General features: G+C 41.6%; 1 protein-coding gene and 1 long non-coding RNA gene across 5 annotated transcripts; both read right to left on the bottom strand.

Annotated features, from left to right (window-relative positions):
- Nucleotides 1–1,206: 1,206 nt before the first annotated feature.
- Nucleotides 1,207–4,463, bottom strand: LOC105941157 (uncharacterized). Of its 3 annotated transcripts, XR_013094599.1 has the most exons (7): nt 4,449–4,463; nt 3,877–3,959; nt 2,186–2,498; nt 1,815–2,087; nt 1,664–1,726; nt 1,551–1,568; nt 1,207–1,456 (listed from the first exon to the last, which is right to left on the bottom strand). XR_013094599.1 is itself a non-coding variant. In XM_076877652.1 (5 exons), the coding sequence occupies exons 3-5, from the start codon at nt 1,702–1,704 to the stop codon at nt 1,282–1,284; spliced, it is 234 nt and encodes a 77-aa protein (XP_076733767.1). In that variant the 5' UTR covers nt 1,705–1,726; nt 1,815–2,087; nt 2,186–2,329; the 3' UTR covers nt 1,207–1,281. The 3 variants fall into 3 exon arrangements, 1 of the variants encoding a protein (XP_076733767.1); XR_013094598.1 differs by having other exon boundaries at nt 2,186–3,959; XM_076877652.1 differs by lacking the exons at nt 3,877–3,959; nt 4,449–4,463 and having other exon boundaries at nt 2,186–2,329.
- An 11,821-nt stretch (nt 4,464–16,284) lies between these two features.
- LOC105941146 (uncharacterized) lies at nt 16,285–18,152 on the bottom strand. 2 transcript variants are annotated; one of them, XR_013094565.1, is made up of 4 exons: nt 18,138–18,152; nt 17,891–18,002; nt 17,757–17,802; nt 16,285–17,345 (listed from the first exon to the last, which is right to left on the bottom strand). It is a non-coding gene; the product is annotated as an uncharacterized LOC105941146 (long non-coding RNA). The 2 variants fall into 2 exon arrangements; XR_013094564.1 differs by lacking the exon at nt 18,138–18,152 and having other exon boundaries at nt 17,891–18,063.
- Between the last annotated feature and the right edge of the window lie 3,351 nt (nt 18,153–21,503).

Here is a 21,503-nt window from a genome sequence, read left to right as displayed (position 1 = left end):
GGAGACATTGTTGCTAACGATGTCGCTGTTCTGGATAATTGATTCATAGATGTCTCTAATGGAGGTTTTTGAGCACAAATGGTAGACGATAAAAATGGACGAACACAGCTTTGTGCTGTCAACAATTCACAGTGATGTTTCTTGCAGCAACTCTTTGATGCACTTTCCACAAGGATTGACAGGTTTTGCAATACTGTGGAGGTAATCAGGGAACCACACTGTGAGTAAAAGAGCAGCACACAACCGTTGCAATCATTCACTTCCAGAATGCTTAGTAAAATATTGCCTCTTATGATGTTTTTCTTTCTTTTTTAAATTTTACTTTCAGGACACTTTGGGACAGATTAAAATGATCAGTTCTAGCACTTGGGCCACATTTTGTCCATAATTCTTTAAAGCAATGCTAAGACCTAAAAACCAAAACCAAATGGGCTGCTGCAGTAGGTTTGACATGTTGCGCATTCAGAGAGGCTCTTCTGTAAACAGTGCTTCAGTTGAAACGAGTGACTTCTGATTTGCTGTTGTCTTGAAGCTTGAAGAAGTCATTTTCAACTTTTGATCACTCCTTATTTATTCTGTATTTGGACTATTCTCTGGCACACATTGTGTAACACTCTGTGTCACATTCAAAATCACTTAAATCACATCTTGATCCTCAGCTTAAACGTAAGCACTTCATTGGAGCAAGTTTAAATGCCTCGATGCATATAGTTGCTGCGATGTGAAAAGCAGTTAAACGTGTGTACCTGTGATGTTTGTGTTGTGGAAAAACAAAATGCCTTATTACTGGTTGTTTGTTGAAATATTTCTTGGCCAGGAAACATGAAATTTCACTATTAGATCATGTTAATGACTAAAATATGAAACTTTTAAATCAGATCAGGAACCACTGAAGACACCCATGCAAATTAAAGTGGTACTCTAGTGGCATACATAACCTTATAGAGCACCATTATTTATATTAGACTTACACACATTTTTAGTGCCTGGCTAACCTAAAATGTGTCCACACACGAGAAGATTACCATGAAGATAGAACACGTTCAAGTGCAAATGACTTGATATGATTATTGCCATTTTTAGTTTTTGTTTTTGAGAATGACTAATTGTTATCAAAGCCCATTGATTTATCAGCAAACATTATTGAATTTCAGAAAGGATCCAACAGTTGTAATTGTAATACTTATGTGAATAAACAAGACAGTCTTCTTTCTGTATTAGTTTATTAGAGATATATCTGTCATTTTGCAGTCATCAGATAATGCTGATTCAGTGAATTCTTCATAATTTATTTAGGAACTTGTCCGCCTCCTCTTCCTTGTCCGCCTCCTCTTCCTTGTCCGCCTCCTCTTCCTTGTCCGCCTCCTCTTCCTTGTCCGCCTCCTCTTCCTTGTCCGCCTCCTCTTCCACCTCCATGTCCATGTTCACCTCCTTTTCCATGCTTTCCCCCTTTCCCCTGTAAACAACCGTTAGAAAATTAAGTGATTAAAAACGTATTGTAACTCAGATGGCAGCAAACTTTCAATTCCAAAAGGCTTCTGAAGTTGTACCTTTCCTTTTCCTTCTCCCTGTAAGTGATAAAGACAAATAAACTCATGAATGCTACAATATTACAGAATCAACAGAGCAAAACAACAGAAAGCACATGTGAAACTTTTCTTACTCCTGATCCTTCTCCCTCTGATCCTGATCCTTCCTTCTCATGAGGACATTTCTCTTCCTTCTTCTGACAGGAGAAAATTGCTTTATAAGTACATGTTTATAATGCTGTTTGTCCCAGGTGTAGAACAATCAAATGAAATAAAAGTACTTACTTCAGCTGCAGCTATAGTTGGAAACAAAAAACAAAGTAAAAAAAAAAAATTAGATAAAGAGAAACCAAGCTTGATATGTGACTTTGCAAAAGAACAGGATAGATGACTGCGATCATAAGGCCACAACCAAAATTGAAAGCAGCTTTCAATAACAGAATTTAACAGAAAGGCAACTGCACAAATGGCACAAACAACACATGATATTTTCAGCTTAATCAGAGACTCACGGTCACTCATTTTGTCTTTTTAACAAGCGTTGTAGAAATTCTTTTTCTAAAAGAAATACAAAAGTTGAGAAAAATGAAACACTCTTAAACGTTCTGTGTAATCATTACAAGGAGTCAACAGTAAATGCAATAAGTGCTGCGTACCTGATAAAGAAGGCAAAAACGTTTGTGTCTGTTGTCTGCTTTGATGCCTGTATTTAAAGGGAGAAGCATGAAGGATGAGGGTGTGTTTATGAGGCACCCACACCTGCTACTAATAGATGCAGGACAGGTAAAAAGGTAACTGGCAGTTCCACCTTAAAACATGCCTTACATGCTTGAGGGCAGGGCTGTAACGGCATGGTTGTATGAAAGGAAACTGGTCGAACGTCAGCATTATGGGACAGCCTTTGTTCTGCTGCGAAGTGCTAAAGACTCTCCATTCACAACAATTTTCAACAATTTTCTGCAATGTGTGCTGCAGAGAAAACACAATTATATATCTGTTTAAACCAAATGAGAAGAATCTGGGGAAGCTTTAATGCCACTGACTGCTATTACAAAGACGATTAAAACAATAATTATAATATTTGAATGTGTGACTCTTAAAGTGCACTCTGCAAGTAGCAGTAATTCTACAGGGTGGGCCATTTCTATGGATACAGCGTAATAACATGGGAATGGTTGGTGATATTAAAGTCCTGTTTGTGGCACATTAGTATATGTGAGGGGGCAAACTCCTCAAGATGGGTGGTGACCATGGTGGCCATTTAGCAGTCGGCCATCTTGGATACAACTTTTGTTTTTTCAATAGGAAGAGGGCCATGTGACACATCAAACTTATTGGTAATGTCACAAGAAAAACAATGGTGTGCTTGGTTTCAACGTAAAGACAAAACACAAATGTGTGATGCTAATTATGAGGTATTAGACTTAAAGATAAAAATAAATCCCAACAACTCCTAGCCTGAGATCTATGTCCCCACCCTCACCTATGAGGTGTTCTGGGCATGTCCACCCTGGAGGAAACCCCGGAGCACACCAGTACATGCTGGAGAGATATCTCTCAGCATGCCTGGGAAGGGCTTGAATGGATTGGGAGGACTGGGCTTCTCTGCTTAGGCTACTGCCTAATGGATGGATTCATGGTGTATGGATGTTTTTTTCTTTCTATTTTTGCAGCTTAAGCTTGGCTGGCTTGTTTCACTTGCATCGAGAGCTCCTTCAACCGCATCCAAATAAAAGCAACAACACCTAATATAAATTCGAGGCATTTTATCTGCTTAATTAATAATTACATGCAGTAATCAAAGAATTGCCCAACCTGCCAGTGAAACAGCCCTTGAGTAAATTGTTTGATTGGGTCCTTTAAAAAGAGGGTGGCACATGTTATGGAGCTGACAACTTAAATCAAAGTTGAGAGTCTACACATTATGTGTATGTCCATTTTGTAACTATAATTGGAATATGTTTCAATAATGAGGTACTTGTGTCAGTGTCCAAATTACTATGGACCACACTGTATATTGGCACTATAATTCTTCTCTTTTTATGCATATTTAGGGTCTGCAGAGGTAAGTGGAGCTCTGAGAGAACAGAGATATCCGCATCTCTCAGCTTTTATGTCCTGTCATACCAGTTTTTTAGCTTCCACTGTCAGTTAAGACCATAATAATAAGACAACAATCCTGTTTTTGTCTGACAAACATGTCAAACCACTCATGGGCTTGACATGGCAAGGGCAATTTTGTTCTCTCATGAAGAACACAACACAGGGTGTGCTGACTGATTTCATCCTGCCAATCAAACTCAGACATAAAAACAGTGTGAGTGCAAACTTGGCATGATACACTCACATTCAAGCCGTTCCTCTCTGCATTCATGTCTTAAAGACGTTAGGGTGTGGCGGCGTCTTCATTAATCCCATGCGGACGTACACCTATCTGGAACAACCCTGACATTAGGGATGGGTATCGTTTAGGTTTTATCCGATACCGGTGCCAAATCGGTACTTTTGAAACGGTGCCGGTGCTTAAACGGTGCTCGAACCGGTGCTTAAAGAATGGAGAACACAAACTTTGTACAAAAACCTCTCATGTTCAGCTGGTTTTTTTTGTAAAAAGATAACAATGTTAGCCTTTTCTGCAGCTATGTGGCATATATGGCATCACTCTTGGCTGGAAGCAGTGCTTAAACAATGGGAAAAACACAAACTTTGTCCTAAACCTCTCATGTTTAGCTGTTTTCCACTTTTTCTTTGGTCATTTTAGCCTTTTTAGCCAGGGTGAAGGGAGTATCTGCCATCAAACAAGAAGACAGCCGCATGTAGCTATGATGGTGTTTGCTAGTTCACCTTACATGCATTAATGTAATAACGTGGTTAGCCTACTCAACGTAAATTACACACGAACAACATTAAGCTACTCACGCAGAGAAGAACGGCTGCTGCTGCATCATCATCCTCATCATTTCTGCTACACTGGCAGGGCTAGGGGCCAGGACTCTCCTCTTCGTGTTTTTGGGGGATGTTGCTCCGGGTCAGATAACTGGCAACCCACCCGACGTGCTCGGTGTGAGGTCTCGCAGCAAGCTATCAAATACGGCGCATTTCTCGGCTTTAAAAAAAACGCTATGTGTCGCCAGCTGTTTAATCGGATTCTTGGTGTTACCTCCTTTGACAGTATCACAGTATCAGCTTAAAGCACTTGTTGCTGCTGAGTTTGCATCTTTTGCTGTGAAGTACAGCCAGACTTTTAACCGCTTCGCCTTGGACATTTTTAATCTGTAGCTCTGCTCTAACAGAACGTACGTACCTGGCCCCGCCTACTATCCTCGGAAACGTAAAATGATTGGCTAGAAGTGTATCACAGCTCAGGAAAAAAAAGCACCGAAATAAAGCACCGAAATGTGCGCTGCTTTTCGGTCTGGTTACTACCGTTTATGTCAGAACCGGTGCCATCATGGCACCGGACACCGGTACCCATCCCTACCTGACATATTACAAAACAATAATATGATAAACTTTTCAGATTGGAGTGGTAAAGGAATCAAATATTTAGAACATATACTAGAAGGAACAGAATTTATTTCATTTGACGGACTAGTTACACAATATGGGATCAACAAGAAAAGATTTTTAGAATATCAACAAATTAAATCCATAGTAAAAAAGAAATTTAAACCGGGTCAAGTTGAACTACAAACACCATCAAGTGTGGTTCAATTTCTTACTCTTAAAACCCCCAAATTACTATCCAAAATATACAGAATGCTTTCTAAAACAGATGAATCAATATCACTTCCTATTGCAAAATGGGAAGCGGATTTATCAGTTAACTTAGACCTAAACTTCTGGTCTCAGATTTGCTTAAAAACCTTTCATCTAATTAGAAATCCCAGTCTTCAATTAATTCAATACAAAATATTACATAGAGTGCACTATACAGGTCATCGGATGTTCAAGATGGGCTTTACGTCTACCAACAACTGCTCACACTGCCAAACCAATTCACCGGACAATTATATCCACACTCTTTGGTTCTGTCCACCAGTTCAGAAGTTTTGGCGCGAGATATGTGAAGACTTATCGAAGTGTCTGAAATGTAACATTCCAACTTCCCCCTTAGTGTGTTTGTTGGGCAGCTTAGATAATGTCACTTCAGAAAAGAATATCGCCCATATGGTTTTCACTGCCCTATGCACAGCCAAGAAAACAGTCCTCATGAACTGGAAAAATAAAAATAATCTTAATTCTAACCAATATAGAAATTATCTATTAGATTACATTAGTCTTGATACAGCCTCTGCCACCACATCAGATCAATTGCTCTGGGCTCCTTTGATCAGCTCCATCACCTAGTGGGGGTGGGGGGTCATAGTTTGGTTCCGCCTTCACTGTTGTGATTGGTGTGGGGGTAGGGACAGGCTTAGGGCGTCGGGGGGTTCCCCGGAGGCATCTTCCTTGGGGGGCTCAACCCGGGGTAGCGGTCATGTCCGGTTGGGGGCTCTTTTGGCTCTCGGGTGACTGTTTCCTCGTAGCTGCGTGCAGCGGGGCTAGGGGAGGGTCTGTGCTGACGGACGTGGGTTACTGACCTGGTAGCCTGGCTGCCCCTGGGTGGGTCCGGGATGGGCGTGAGGTTCTGGGGGCGCTCCGTCTCTGGGCTGGGGCCCTGGCCGGGCCTCGGGGCCTTGGGTCCTGGTTGGTGTGTTGCCGGGGTTGTGGGCGGGTGGGTGTATGTATGGGGGCCCAGCCCTGGAGCAGGGTGCCGCCAGTGCATCGAGCCACCTGGGGGGCTCTTCAACTGGTGGGGGAGATTGTCACATCTTGCAGGAGCTTTCCTCTCCTCAGGGGCTCTCTCTGCAGGAGGGGGAGATACAGGAGAGGTGGAGGAAGATCTCAGCCTGGGCGTCTATTGTCTCATGTAGTCTGGAAGATGAGTGGATGGGGGGGTGGGTGCAGTTTTCTCTGTGGTGGGGTTGGGTGGACTGTCCCAGGCTCTGTGGGGCCGGGGGGCGCTGCTGCACTGGGCCCTGGTCTGGATGGGCCTGGGCCCCCTTTCCCTGGCGGGTCGCGGAGTATGGGGGTGCCTACTCGGGTCAGCGGGGGAGCTGGCCCCAGGGAGGGGTCACTTGCCCCTCCCTTCCTTCCCTCCCCATCTCCAGCTGCCTCCCTCTTCCTGCTCCACCACAACCACCCACACATGCAGGGCCTTGGAGTAGGGGTATGTCACCAGGGTGCAGGGGAAGCCCCCCCCCCCCTGTCCCCTTCTGGCTGCCTCTGCCTCAATTTTATCCCACAACTTAGACATTCACATTACTCACACTCTCATTACACATACATATAGGATCTTGGGGGTGGGCACGATACACGGACTCCAAAGTACCATCAGGGTGTACACCTCACCCCTGGCGTCGTTGCCCACCTCTCAATTTTAAATACACGTAGACATTGAGGGCTAGCAGGAGGGACCATGCGCTTACCTGCTGCTCTCTGGCAGGTAGCTCCATGCCCTCCTGGGTTTTAAATGCACCTTAGAACACACATGCATCAACACTACAATGAGCGGGTGGAGGGAGGTTTGGAGTCTTCTCTCACCCCCATTTTCTGCGGCTGGTCTGGAAAATGGGGCCTCCTTGCTGCTGCCGAGTCGGGGCGGTCTGCCTCTCCCCAACCCAGGGAAAAGGGTAACACCACCTGGGTCTGGGTGCAGTCCCCCCCCCCCCCCCAGCAGTCCCCCAGCAGGGGGACTGGGTGTTCAAAGTTAAATTGGGCACATAGAACCAGGCTGAATAATAACATCCTGCATTCATCAAGAATCTGGAATTGCATCGTACTATATTACTGTCATCAGGTGGGGAAAATGTTGAGGGGCTGCTGCTGCTCAGATTGTAGGGTAGTCACATTTATACCTTCTCCAGAATACTGTATGTACTGTGGCCACAAGTTTGTATCTATCGTGGTGGGGATCCAGAATCCTTCACTTATTATTTATTCCTAGTGCTATAATAATAAAGTAATAAGAACAAAACAATAAAGTAATAAATAATAAATACAAAGTTAATAAAAGGACAGAGAATGTTTTGTTGCGTTGTTGTACAGTGCACACACAGCACGCTCATTTGTTTTAGTTCGTCGCTCTTTGCAAACATGTTCCTGGCTCGTAACCAGCCTGCTCTGCCGTCAAGGGTGAGCATTGGTTAATGGTCATCCTGTGACTGATGCAAGCCAAATCATTTCATTTAGCCAAGTGTTATGTGCCAAGAGATGTGGCTTTGCTTTTGGTGTTCTTTTTATCTTTCAGGTGTCAAGCCTCCACCTGTTGGCCAGTTCAAAGTTGATTGGCATGTGTTTATTGGCTGGTCTGGGCACAGTTGGCCAATCACTCTCCGAGGATTACTACAAATGAGCAGCTCCCTGGCCAGCTGGTGGCTGCTGGCTTCTGCTTTATGACTGTTGTGTCCACACATACTATTGCATTTGTTCTGTAGATGCATTTACCAGACGCGCTAGAGGGCGCTAGTGAGTATGTTGTTCTGGTTGTGGTTTTGGAGAAGAAAAAAAGAAAAATAAAGAAAGGAGTCAACTCCGGTAATCCTCTGTTCCTACCTGCGTGTGTGTGTAATACTTGCTGAACTAACACCACACAACAAGTGGCGACGAGAGTAGTGGTGATTAAGTTATGGCTCTGCTCTCTTTGCAACCCCCGGCTGTGTTCCTGGATTGCCCGGGCGAACCGAAAATTCCATTTGCTGCGTGGAAAAAGTTGTTCGATAACTACTTGCTGGCGATCGGGGGTAATGACTTTGCTACGGAGAGGAAGAGGGCCCTGCTCATTCACTGCTTGGGAACGGAGGGACAACGAATCTACAGCGCCTTACCACTCGCTACGGATGATTACGAGGGATCCGTAAAGGCTTTGGAAACGTACTTTCATCCTAAAGTCAATGTTGTCGCCGAGAGATACCGTTTCAGGCAACGAGCCCAAGCTGTCGGTGAGTCTACAGATCACTACGTTGCAGCACTGCGTAAGCTCGTGAAACAATGTAAGTTCGGGGCTATGGAGAATGAAATGTTGCGGGATCAACTTGTAGAGAAGACAAATAATGCTCGTATACGTGAAAGACTGCTAATGGAGGAGGATTTGACGCTCGATCGAGCTTTGGAAATTGCTAGGCGTACAGAGGCTGCAATAGCTGATGCAAAGGCCATTGCTGTCGGTGAAACAAAGCCTGTTGCCGCTGTTCAAGTACAAAAGAAGATGCGCAAGCCAAAATACAAAGCAGCTAAAAAAACGGATACAGCTCCGACGTGCTACCGTTGTGGTTCAGCTGATCACAAAGCCAATGATAAATCCTGCCCCGCAAAAGACTGCAAATGTAATACGTGTGGGAAAATCGGACATTTTTCGAGAGTGTGTAAATCTTCTCATAAGCTTGTTAATGAAGTGACTGTTCCTGAAATGTGTGTTTTAACTGTTGACAATTGTGTCAGTGGTGATCCGGCTAAATTGATGTGCACTGTTGCAGTCACTGTACCAAATACTGCACAGGCATGCACTGTTAAGCTACTAGTAGACACAGGGTCTGGTGTTTCCATACTGCCTGAACATGTTTACAGCACAAATTTTGGCTCAGTTAAGTTAAGTAATCCAGCTGTTCAGCTTATTACATATTCAAAAGAGAAACTGGATGTATTAGGGTGTCTTAGAGCTGACATTACTTACAATGGCAAGAGTGCCTCCACAGATCTCTACATTGTGAGAACAGGAACACCCATACTGGGAATGGACTTGGTGACTGCCCTCCAACTACACATAAAAGGGGGACAATTAGTTCTTGACAGTCCCAAGGTCTGTGCTGCACTCCAGCAAACCTCGGCTCTGCCCACTCAATGTAAACAGGAATGTGAGTCTCCAGTTGCATTCGGATGTGCAAAGGACTTTGTACATAAAGTGAAGGTGCGACCTGAAGTGAAGCCAATACAGCAGAAACTTCAACGCTTACCCCTGTCAGTCCGTGATGCTGTTTCCGCAGAACTCAAGAACCTTGAGGAACATGGCATCATAGAGAAAATTGATGCATCTGAATGGGTCTCCCCGATTGTAGTCACTAGAAGGAAGACTGGTGGCATACGCATGTGCGTTGATTTGAGAGAACCTAACAAAGCGGTGGTCGCTGACAGTCATCCCTTGCCACTGATAGAGGACATACTGTCTGAGCTGCGTGGGGCTGTCATGTTCTCCACCCTGGATCTTAAATCCGCCTACCATCAGCTGAAACTACATGAAGAGAGTAGAGGGCTCACTGCTTTCATTACACATGAAGGACTGTACCAGTACTGCAGAGTTCCCTATGGGTTGAGTTCAGCACCTGCAGCCTTCCAAAAGATGATGACACAAATCCTACGCGGCCAGAAAGGGGTGCAATGCTACCTTGATGATGTCATCATATACGGAACGTCAGAAGCTGAACATGAGGCCAACTTGCGTGCTGTGTTACACAGAATCAACAATGCAGGACTGAAACTCAATGTTGACAAATGTCAACTCCGTCAAACTACTCTGAGCTTTTTGGGTCAAAAGATCGGTCCAGAAGGTCTGCTGCCAGATGACTCTCATGTCACTGCCATCCTGCATGCTCCGCCCCCTACTGATCCTGCAACCCTGCGCTCATTTCTTGGCTTGAGTGCATGGTACAGCAAGTTTGTGCCAAATTACGCGACTGTTGTTGAACCTATGAGAGCTCTTCTGCGTAAGGACTGTTCATTCCACTGGAACGAAGCAGCTCAAGCAGCGTTTGATCAAGTCAAGCGGTTAATCGTGCACAGCCCTGCCCTGGTGATGTTCGACCCCAGTAAGCCAACCATAGTCTCAACAGATGCCTCAGACTACGGTGTAGGTACTGTTTTGACTCAACTTGACGGTAATGATGCAGAACATACTGTTGCATTTGCATCTCACAGCTTGTCTGATGCAGAGAGGAAATACTCAATCGTTGAGAAGGAAGCTCTAGCTTGCGTCTGGGCTGCTGAAAAATGGCGCACATGGCTCTGGGGCAGAAAATTCCTCCTACGAACAGATCACCAAGCACTGACAACACTGCTGACTACTAAGGGCAATAACAGAGCTGGTCTACGCATAGCCAGATGGTCAGCTCGCCTGTTGGAGTTTGATTATGAAGTGGAATATAGAACTGGGTCACTGAACCATGTTGCTGATTGTCTTTCTAGGCTTCCACTTTCCGAGACAGACATGGCATGTGCAGAGGATGTGGAGTCAGTTGCAGCCATCCTCACTGATCTGAGTGCTGTGTCTGAGGATGACTTCCAGTCAGGGTGCAAAGACTGTCCAGTGTTCACAAAGCTCCGTGTGCAGATACAGAAAGGCTGGCCTGCTAGGAAGACGTCACTGGATCCTGACTTACAGCCGTACTTCCCAATCCGCCATGAACTCGCGGTCTTGAACGAGTGCATCATCAGAGGTACACATCGATTGCTAGTGCCTGAGTCGTTGCAGAAAAAACTCACTGATATAGCTCATGAAACTCACCAAGGCATCGTCCGTACCAAACAACGCCTGAGGGAAATGTACTGGTGGCCCAAAATGGATTGTCATATAGAGACACTGATAAAGAACTGTGCAACGTGCAGACAGAATGACAAGTCCGCTGTCACCCATGATGCTCCACTCCAACCCATTCCTTTACCAGCTGCTGCTTGGGAAAAGGTGTCTGTGGACATCATAGGCCCTTTTTAAATAGCCCCTTCTGACTGTAGATTTGCCATCACATTGGTAGACTACTTTAGCAAGTGGCCTGAAGTAGCTTTTGCTCCCCGAGCTGATGCAGCTACTATCATTCAATTCCTTTCTGTAGTTTTCTCTCGTGAAGGGAATCCAAAGACACTGATAAGTGACAATGGCTCTCAATTTCTCTCTGCTGAGTTCACTGACTTCCTGAAAAGCAGGGGAATCCAACACCTGAGATCCTCAGTGTATTACCCAAGAGCTAATGGGGAAGTTGAGAGATTCAATAGATGCATTAAAGACTGCCTACAGACTGCCTCGATTCAAGGACAACCCTGGAAATCGTTCCTGAGAACTTACCTGATGGACTACAGAGCAACCCCTCATTCAACAACTGGAGTTTCCCCTTCAGAACTGCTCCATGGACGACGAATGAGAACAAAGTTACAGGTAATGGATATGCCTGTTCCTCAGACAGAGAGGCATACCATGTGCGAAAGAGTTAAGAATAAGCAAATGAAAATGAAAGAATACACTGATGCTCGCAGACACGCCAAACCATCCAACTTTCAGCCTGGTGACAAGGTACGGGTTAGGAAGCCGTGGAAGGTAAAGAAAGGCGAGTTAAAGTTTTCCAAACCAAGGACTGTCATGACAAGGAAAGGACCAAACACTTATTTGCTGGATGATGGACGGACCTGGAACGCCTCACACTTATCGGCTCTGTCAGAGCTGAACGCAGGTACTGATTCTGACACAACAATGGACTGTCATAAACCAGGAACTGATCTAGCATCTAACTCTGAGTCTGATAGTAGGCTTAGGCCCACCAGGATGAGGAACCCACCTTGCTGGACCCAAGACTTTGTCATGGGAAAGTGAATGTTACTGAGTAATGTGAAATATGTTAAAAGTGTATTAGGTGACATACATCAGAATGATGAAGTCAGGTTCACATAAGAAGTCCTTGTTCAAAGGGGGAGATGTTGTGTCCACACATACTATTGCATTTGTTCTGTAGATGCATTTACCAGAAGCGCTAGAGGGCGCTAGTGAGTATGTTGTTCTGGTTGTGGTTTTGGAGAAGAAAAAAAGAAAAATAAAGAAAGGAGTCAACTCCGGTAATCCTCTGTTCCTACCTGCGTGTGTGTGTAATACTTGCTGAACTAACACCACACAACAATGACAAACATTTGCGAACAGGCTTCTTTGTATTGTGTGTGGTGGGAGGCTGGACAGGTAAGCTGGGGTACCCTATACACTGGTTGCAGGTTTTAATCTGTTAGTCACACTAGGTTATGCGGTTGATGCCACTCTTGTATGTTTTCACTGACCTTTTGTCGAGTAGCTAGGTAGGCCTTTTGTTTTGCATTTTTTGTTTGAGTTAGGCCCTGGAAGCTATCGACCTCTTTTTGTTTTATTAATTTCTTTGATTTGGATCAACCGCCCAGTCCTCCTCCCCCACCTCTTTTCTGTTGTTAAGTTTGACTATCAAGGCAAGCAACCAATAAATCCGGCCTGATTCTTAACTGTTCTGTGGTCTTCCTCCTTCATTGATTGTGGTTGTCCAGTGTTGCTGTCTCCTTCCTACCTTTGCCTCCACCATGGTGGGGGGGGGGGCGTAACACAAGTGAAAGGATACGAAATTTGAAGAGACCAGCACTGAGTGTTTTTATGTTGTGAAGTTTTTTTATTTTATTTTGTAAAAGATAGGAGGTAAATCCAGGTGAGTCAGATTCCTTTTGTTTGGCTTTCAATGAGACAAAGTTATTGTGTTGCCATTCTCTTATAACTCCCAGTTAACATAAATGGTCACCAAAAAAATAACAATAGGTACAAAGACATACCTTTTTTAGAAGCAGCTGACAGCCACCTTCTTGAAATGCTTTGAGATGCACTGTAAACATTAACATGTTGCTAGTCTGTAAAGAATTCTTAAGATATGAGCAATAAATGATCGAAACTGTGAATGTGTTTGAATGGCCTTTGGACTCGGAGGAGGAAACTGGTCCTCTTCTTTCCTGCACAACATCTTCCAACCACTTCTTTTGCGTTTGATTTTGTGGTCATTGTCATGGTCCTGGGTCGGTGACCCAGCGCTTTTAGTTTGTTATCATTTTCTAGATGATTGTTTAGGTTCTGTGTTATATTCGGTCTGCCTCTGCGTCTGTATCTGTCTGTCTATGGTGTCACCCCATCTGTTTGTGAATCTGTCTGTTTAGTTCAATGTCTTGTCTGGTTCCATGTGTCTGAGTTTCCTGTTTTATTGTGAAGGTCCGTGTCGTATGTGAGTGTGATCAGTTTACGTTTCCCCTGTCCCGTCAGCCCAGATTCCTCCCAGCTGTGTTGCCCTCCTGTCTCTCATCCCCTGATTACTGGTGTGTGTATTTAGCCCTGTGTGTTCTCCTGCCTGTTGCCGGTTCGTCTGTATTACTCAGTGTCAGTCTGTGTATCCACCGTGTCTTCTCCCTGCTGTTCATCGTCATCCTCCTCTGCTCGTTTTCATTCAGGTTTGTGCTCTGTAGTTTAGTTGTTTCCCAGTTTAGTTTAGTTCGAGCCCCGTTTGCTGTTTGTCCACATTCTTTTTGTGTTCAATAAATCACCTTCACCTCTCTACGACTGCCTGCGATTGGATCCTCATTTATTCCACACGGCTCGCCTCGGCAGCCGTGACAGTCATTTTCTTTTCTGACATTGGACGGCATTCAAGGAGGGAAACCAGGCTTTTTGTGACTGTAGCTTCCCTTTTTACTTTTTGCCATCCCTTGTTTGATGTTAATGCTGTTTTTATGTTTTTATGGTTTTTTTTTTTTTCTTTTTTTTTTATAGTTTGTAAATAAATAATCCAAATTCTTGAGTCTTACTGTATTTTAGAATGCTTTTCTGAGGGTTGTAGTCACATACAAATGAATTTTACTTAGATATTACTAGAATATATTACTATAATAAATTTACAGTTACTGTCAAATTTTCACACAGTCATGGTCATTTTAAGGTTGTAATGATTGACTGCAACAATGAAATGACTGTAAATAGTAAATAGTCATTGTGTGACTGTAATATTTAGTCAGTTAAATCTTTTAATAAGTTAAATCTTGCTTCTGAAGGTTCGACAATGCCTTTTAACTTGGTCAAGGCTTGTTAACATCTTGTTAGTGATTATCAAAAGCACTTAATTAAGAATAAGATAGTCAAAGGAGCTCAGTGACGATTTGAGAAGAACTGCTGCTTTACACAAATTGGGGCTCTTGGAGCCATTTCTAAACAACTACATATTCCAAAATAATCAGTTCAAACATGCTGGAACTGGTGTGTGTGTGTGTGTGTGGGGGGGGAGAAGAGTGAGCTCACAGAGAGAAAGCAACAGTTCCTGTCTGGTATTTACGATAATTATACACAACTTGGTGCACACCTTTTATCTGTATGCATCCATACAAAACTAGATCTGATGTCTTGCATCGTGCAAGCTGGCTGGCTGGTGTGTTACGAGACAAAAGAAGTCAAGTCAAGTCAAGTCAAGTCAACTTTATTTGTCAATTCTGCCACATGTACAGGACATACACAGAATAGAAATTGCGTTACTCTCAAACCCTAGTGATTAGAAAAATGCAAATAAAATAATTAAAAAGTAAAAATTTAAATAAATACAATACAATTTTACGTATAACAAAAAAAAAGCTATGCAATATACAATATAATGTCGCCTGATATGTTTCATGATAGGTGAGAAAGAGTTTTGCAGGTTGCAGCCAAAACTTTTACAGATTTAAATGAGTTATTTATTTTCTGGGACATAGCTGCATCTGATACTTTGTTAAAAAAATCAATCTCATAGCTTTTCAATGCCATACAGAAACACATCAGAGCTGCGTACTTAAACGGAGTGAAGTTCGACTCATGCTACGTCTTGGTATGTCTGCTCGATGTGAACAGGCACAAACTTGAATCACTTACATCAGCTCTAAAGGTGCAGTCTTTAAAGTATTGTTTAAAACAATAAATGAATGTCTGTAAAAAAATTGTGTAAATGTCTGTAAATCGATCGTGGCTCAAGAGTTGGGAGTTCGCCTTGTAATCAGAAGGTTGCCGGTTCGAGCCCCGGCTTAGACAGTCTCGGTCGTTGTGTCCTTGGGCAAGACACTTCACCCGTTGCCTACTGGTGGTGGTCAGAGGGCCCGGTGGCGCCAGTGTCCGGCAGCCTCGCCTCTGTCAGTGCGCCCCAGGGTGGCTGTGGCTACAATGTAGCTGCCATCACCAGTGTGTGAATGTGTGCGTGAATGGGTGGATTATGTAAAGCGCTTTGGGGTCCTTAGGGACTAGTAAAGCGCTATATAAATACAGGCCATTTACCAAATAAAAATGGAATATATGATAATAATAACAACAATAATAATTCAAAGAGTCTAGTTTTCGAAAATAGATATTTTTTCCTGTTTCCTTTGTTTTTCTAATCTTTCAAAAGAAAATAAATGTATTGCATTGAGATTTTCTGAATTTGGAAGCCAGTGTAATGGTGCCTAACACTGTTTGGAGAGCCCCATTGTGAATGTTTGCCTAGACCCCAAACAGATGATCAAATCCTCACTGAACTGGGGTGTATATATCAAAATCTTGTAATCTTGTGTGTGTAAGATGTAAACATGTTGCCCAATAGGAATCGCCATAAGGAAGCTGGAAGAAGGAGGCCTCCATGAAGCAGCAAGAGGTAAAAAGAAGTCGTCCCATATAGAGAAACTTCCAAAACTGGTCTTAAGATTGTTTTTATATTTAATACTGCCATAACAATTTATGTTTGTCTTAAAGCATGTTGGCATTGATGCCCATTTATATTGATTATCCCATTTTTTAATATCTGCGGAAGCTATGCAGAACTCCTTCACTTAAGGCACTTTGTATTTCTTAGTCATGTCATTTTAGTCATCAGCAAATGGTTAATGGTTATTGTAAAAGCTTTTATGTTTTGAATAAATGTTCTGCTGTGGGCTCTGCTAGAAACTCATGTTTAAATGAACAAATTACACATTGTTTTTTATTTTAGTTTATTAAAGACATTTTTATCTCTTAAAAATGACCACAGAATAATGATTCATTATTTATTAGTGAGGTGGTGCTTTTCCTTTCCCTTGTTCTTGGCCTTTTCCATGTCCGTGTTCTTGGCCTTTTCCTTTCCCTTGTTCTTGGCCTTTTCCATGTCCGTGTTCTTGGCCTTTTCCTTTCCCTTGTTCTTGGCCTTTTCCTTTCCCTTGTTCTTGGCCTTTTCCCTGTTAACAACCATGAGAAAAAAAATGAAAATGCTTCTTGAAACTCACTTTGCAGCAACCTCAAAATTGTTTGCCGTGGTTGGATACCAAGCTTGTTTTTTATGGGAATCGGTGATCTCTTGTGAATTGGCACGCCCCACAAATCTCACCCTCACAAATTATGGTATGTGCCAAATGTGAGGTCACAACTGCTTCCGTGATTTGTTTTGGCATTTTGTGCCTTTGAGATTTTATGCACAGCATGGCCAGCACAGATGTGTTGAAGACGGAGTGCCCCCATTTCTGCTAGTTTTTACTGCTATTTAAATTGTATCTAAGTAAGGGGGTTCAGGGCTACAGAGAGAAATGTGACAACAACTTGCAAAGATACTCAGACAAAAGCAGTTTTGTCTGAGCAGTGACACTCAAACTCCTCTGCAGCATTTAATGCGTGAAATGGAAACCTAGCCCTGGCAACAAAACTAAACTTAACAGATTTATTTTGTGTGACTTGTGAAATATTTTATATAGAAACCAAAAAGATTCAAATGAGAAGAATCGACTTACTTTGTAAGAGAAAATTTGAATTTACCATTTCAGAGGGAATAAAGTAATTAAAAAAAGGCATCCCAACCATAGGAAGAGAAAATGTCAAAATAGCATCAACCAGTAAAGCAAAACAGCAGAAAGTACACAAGTGAAAGTTTTCTTTCACAATCTGATCCTTTTCCCAGAGCTTGCTTTTTAGAGAGGAAGATTGCTTCGTTAGAACAAGTTTGTTATGCTGTTTGTCACAGGTGTGAAACAATGGAAGCCAAATTAATTCACTCACCTGGGCTTTGGCTGTATTTGGAAAAACAAAAAAAATCAAAATTGGTAACTTAAAAAATAGTAGACATAATAACAGAAATACTAGACATAATATAAGAAGCAGAAGACTTAATATAAAGCAAACGCATTAAATAATTTTGCAGAACGACAGTATAGACAATGCTGCCTCTCAGAGAGCTGACGTTATGTTAAATAAAGAGCACACTGTTCTTAAATCAAACACTGAAATGATTTTGAACAAGAATTCAACATATAGCTGCATTTGCACATCTGTCTAATTGCAGAGTAGAAAAGTGCAAATAAAACAAATGAGCTGTGCACAAGTGCAGTGAACATACATGCAGCAGTAGCACATAGTTTTTCAGCCTAATTACTACATGTCAGTGATCTCGATATAAACAGATATCTGAATCAGAGACTTACGGTCACTCATTTTGTCTTGTTTACAAGTGCAGTGAAACGTTCTCACCTGGAAAAGACAAAAGTAGAAGAAAATTAAGTGTTAAACTTTTACTGCAATCAATCATCACAAGCAATCAACAATGCCAGTTACATACCCGATGCAGTAAGCAGAGTAATTTGTGTCTGACGTCTGTTTTCACAGCTGTATTTATAGGGCAGAGTTTGAGATGAAGAATGAGGATGTTTTAGTGTGGGGCAGGGTGTAACCTGAAAATTACAGGTCAGCTTTTGTTCTGCTCCAAAACACCAAACCTGTCGGATACAACCACCGTCTCTGCACCAAATGTGCTGCAGAGAAAACAACTCCAAATCCAGTTCAAACTTTTTTATTAGAATACTTACATGGTAGTTTTCTTAATATTATGGTGTTGTTTTTATCTGCAAATGGTCAGTATAGATAGCATTTATTTCTATTTCTGCTTTGTAAAAGGCACAACTTTTAAGTAAAATGTCATTTTCTTAGACTTAGAGCAAGACCTTAGTCCTAAAGACTAACTAAAGGGCCTCACAAAGACAGCAAAACAAAAATTGTGGTGTGTGTGCAGTTGTTTGAAAAAGCCTCGGGCCAGCCTTCATTTCTTATAATTTGCTTTCAAGAAGCCAGACGTTCTTGGAAGCGGTCTTGAGCAATAGTGATCCAGGGTTTCTGACTCTGTCTTTTTCTTTTTCTTCTTTTTTTAATTTTGAAGATTAGCTTATTTTTCCTCTAATTTTCAGACTCATTTTAAGAAGAATATTTTGTAGTTTGTTAGGCCACTTAACACTATGAATCATTCAAGCATAGCAAAGGTAGTTAAGGGATTATCTGGTCTTATGTCTACACAAAACAGCCACACCAAAACCTTTACAGGCAACCTACAAAACTCCCCAACAAAAAACAAAACAAAAATCCCGTTCATGTATTTATTTTATATATTACATCTCACTGTTTGCATATTTAAGTTTACCATTCCCATCCTATACACGTCCTTATCAAGAAACGTGTTCCTTCTCTTGTGTCTTTATGTTTCAGTTTTTCTTCTTTCTTTTATTTATATTATTTACTGTGTATGCTGTTAGGACTCTTAATTACTGCAACAATAAGGTGATTTTTCAAAGAGTTATCAAATTTATCATATAATATCATAATGTTTGCAGTTTGACCCTAAAATTGAGAAAACTGGAAAATGGGTGGACAAAACAATAAATGTCAGGCCTGATACTATCCACACCACAACAGTATTTGAAAGTCATGTCTTTAAAATGTTGTAAAGAAATAAGCAATTAAGAGATGCATCTGGTCCTTCAATCAATCCTTCTAACATTCACTGAAGTCTCATAAAGCCTCATGAAATGGTCTCAGTGTAAAGTTGGCTGTTACACAGCTAATTTTAAGGAAGGGAAACAGGGAGAAAAGGCTGGGGTGTGTCCCAAATTACTCAAGAACGTGCCTGAAAATCAGTGGCAACAGGTCTTACTGAGTGATGAATCCAAATTTGAAATATGTTGTTCAAATCATAATCAATATATAAGAGAGGAGGAGGACAGGAGGGAGGTACATGTGGTCTTGGTGGATTTTCTTTCTTTTTTTTTTTTACTTATATACAGTATTTGTATGTATCATTGCATGCTTAAATAAGTCACCCAACATGTTTACCATTTTCCTAGGGAAATATAATTTATAGCCTGTCAAGATTTTTGCACAGCACTATTAGTGTGCCACTCCCAGTACACACAAGATGTGTCTGGCTCCAGTTGTGGCCTGAAAAAACATCCAGAACTGAAGCTAGAAAACTGATTTTGTGTCTCTCTGTCTCACTCCTCCTTCAAGCCACTGCAGCTAATTAAATGGGACGTTTTAAACCTGTATTTTGTTATTTGTTTTGGTTTTGATAGATGTGACCAATCTATTTTCCGTTGGGTTCGAATGATGTCACCAAATCCTACAGTTTAACTGACTTCTTTTCTTTTTGTGCGGCCAACTGACTTTTCTTTGGTTATTCGGTGTTGATGTTGGTTTGTGGGTTGTTCATTTTTTGTTTATCAACAGTGAAAAAAAGAAGAAGAAGTAGGTTTGACTGATTTTAGTTATTTTAGACAGCTTTTGTGGAAAGCCCTTCTGATTATATTCATTAATGAATATTCAGTACAGTACTGTATGCCCAACACTTCTTTAGATGCTCCTTTTCACTTTCCAAAGTGCATTGGTTCTTTCTCATAATCTGGAATTAATAATGTCTAAACCATCTGAGTACAGTGAGACAGGGTAGTGATTGAAAAGTTCTCGTCTAGTCTTGGGAGTGCAAAAAGAATTGCCTAAACACGTTGCTTTGTCCATTCTTGTTCATAATTCCACCCTCAATCTCTGGTTTGTTACATCCCTGGTGTGAAACATCACATCAGGTGATTCAAATAGACAAATATCTCGTGACTTAGGTGATGTCAGAAGAGTTTTGAACAACACACCCAAAGTTCTTAGAAATCTAAGCGATCTGTTCTCGAATGTTCTAGCCTGTGGGCATGTCTGTTCCATCGCAACATGCAGGAACTTGAGTGTTTGATGCAAACATCTTACTGCCCTGAAAATGTTACAATACTTGGTTCAGGTGAAAAAACAACAACAACAAAAAACGTTAATGAAAACCTCAAATAAAATTTAATGTATTGACATCCCAGTACTGTTTTTTTCTCCAGAAGAAAAAGCAGTGAAACATATGTAGAGGACTACTGTCAGTGAAAACAAATGATGAAATAAACACATGAAAGTGGAAATAATACAAAAGCACATGAAAACTGAACGACTCTTAAAAATGCAGTTGTTTATATTTATTTTATCAATGATAATAGTAATTTATATTTCTTTATTATTTATTTTATTCTTTATATTTATAAATGTTTGTTTTCCCAATACTTTTCATAGCGTGCTTGGTTTTTCTTTACCTTAAATATTTCTCATCAAAAAGTGTTTTGGTTGAATAACCTGCATCTCATTTCTTTTGATATGACAGGTCATATGGAATGATCTTTAAGACCTCAAGAGTCTACGATACATATTGATTTTGATTATATATAGAAAAGCGCATCTGAAATGTAAAAGTGAGGTCTGAGGTCAAACTATAGTGTGATATTTAGAAGCCCCATTAAGCAGTATCATTTCCTAAATGTTGCCAATGCAGGGGTCCAAAGCAATGCAACTTTTAAAATCCCCATGTATCATTCTCTATATGCCTTTATGTTATCAATCCAGCTTTGTATAGCAATATTATCACTTTGACCTTCATATTACTCTATTGACCTTGAAAGAGAGGTCACAGGTCAAATGTGGCATTATATTTTAAATCTTTACATGGCACTTTAGATATGCTGACTATGCATACCACACAATTTACTTTGAAATAATTAACTCGGCGTCTCGTCTCTTGATGCATGACTCGTGTTGATGATGATTTGGCTCCACCTGGTGAACCTGACACCAAATTGCAGCCTGTCTCTGCTTTAAGCCATGATTATGATGAGTAGTGCTGCTGGTTTTCCGTCTGTTTTGTTCAAGACGAATCACTGGAATTTTCAGGGAAGTCTTTGGAGTCAGGTTTATTTACCTTCATCTTATCTTAGGCTATCAAAGAGTCCCATGATGCTTTAAGCTAAGTGGTTAAATGTTGCATTTAAAGTCTTAAACCTGTGTCCCTACATGTGCAAACTGAACTTTAGACACGGGAATTATAACCG

The sequence above is a fragment of the Maylandia zebra genome, linkage group LG19 (genome assembly GCF_041146795.1).
Source record: "Maylandia zebra isolate NMK-2024a linkage group LG19, Mzebra_GT3a, whole genome shotgun sequence".
Lineage (NCBI taxonomy): Eukaryota > Metazoa > Chordata > Actinopteri > Cichliformes > Cichlidae > Maylandia > Maylandia zebra.
Note: the sequence above shows the minus strand (reverse complement) of the source record. Positions and strands in the feature narration are given on the sequence as shown.

What these genes read in the sequence shown, in the direction of transcription:
- LOC105941157 (XM_076877652.1), bottom strand. Translation starts at nt 1,704, where the DNA reads ATGAGAAGGAAGGATCAGGATCAGAGGGAGAAGGATCAGGA.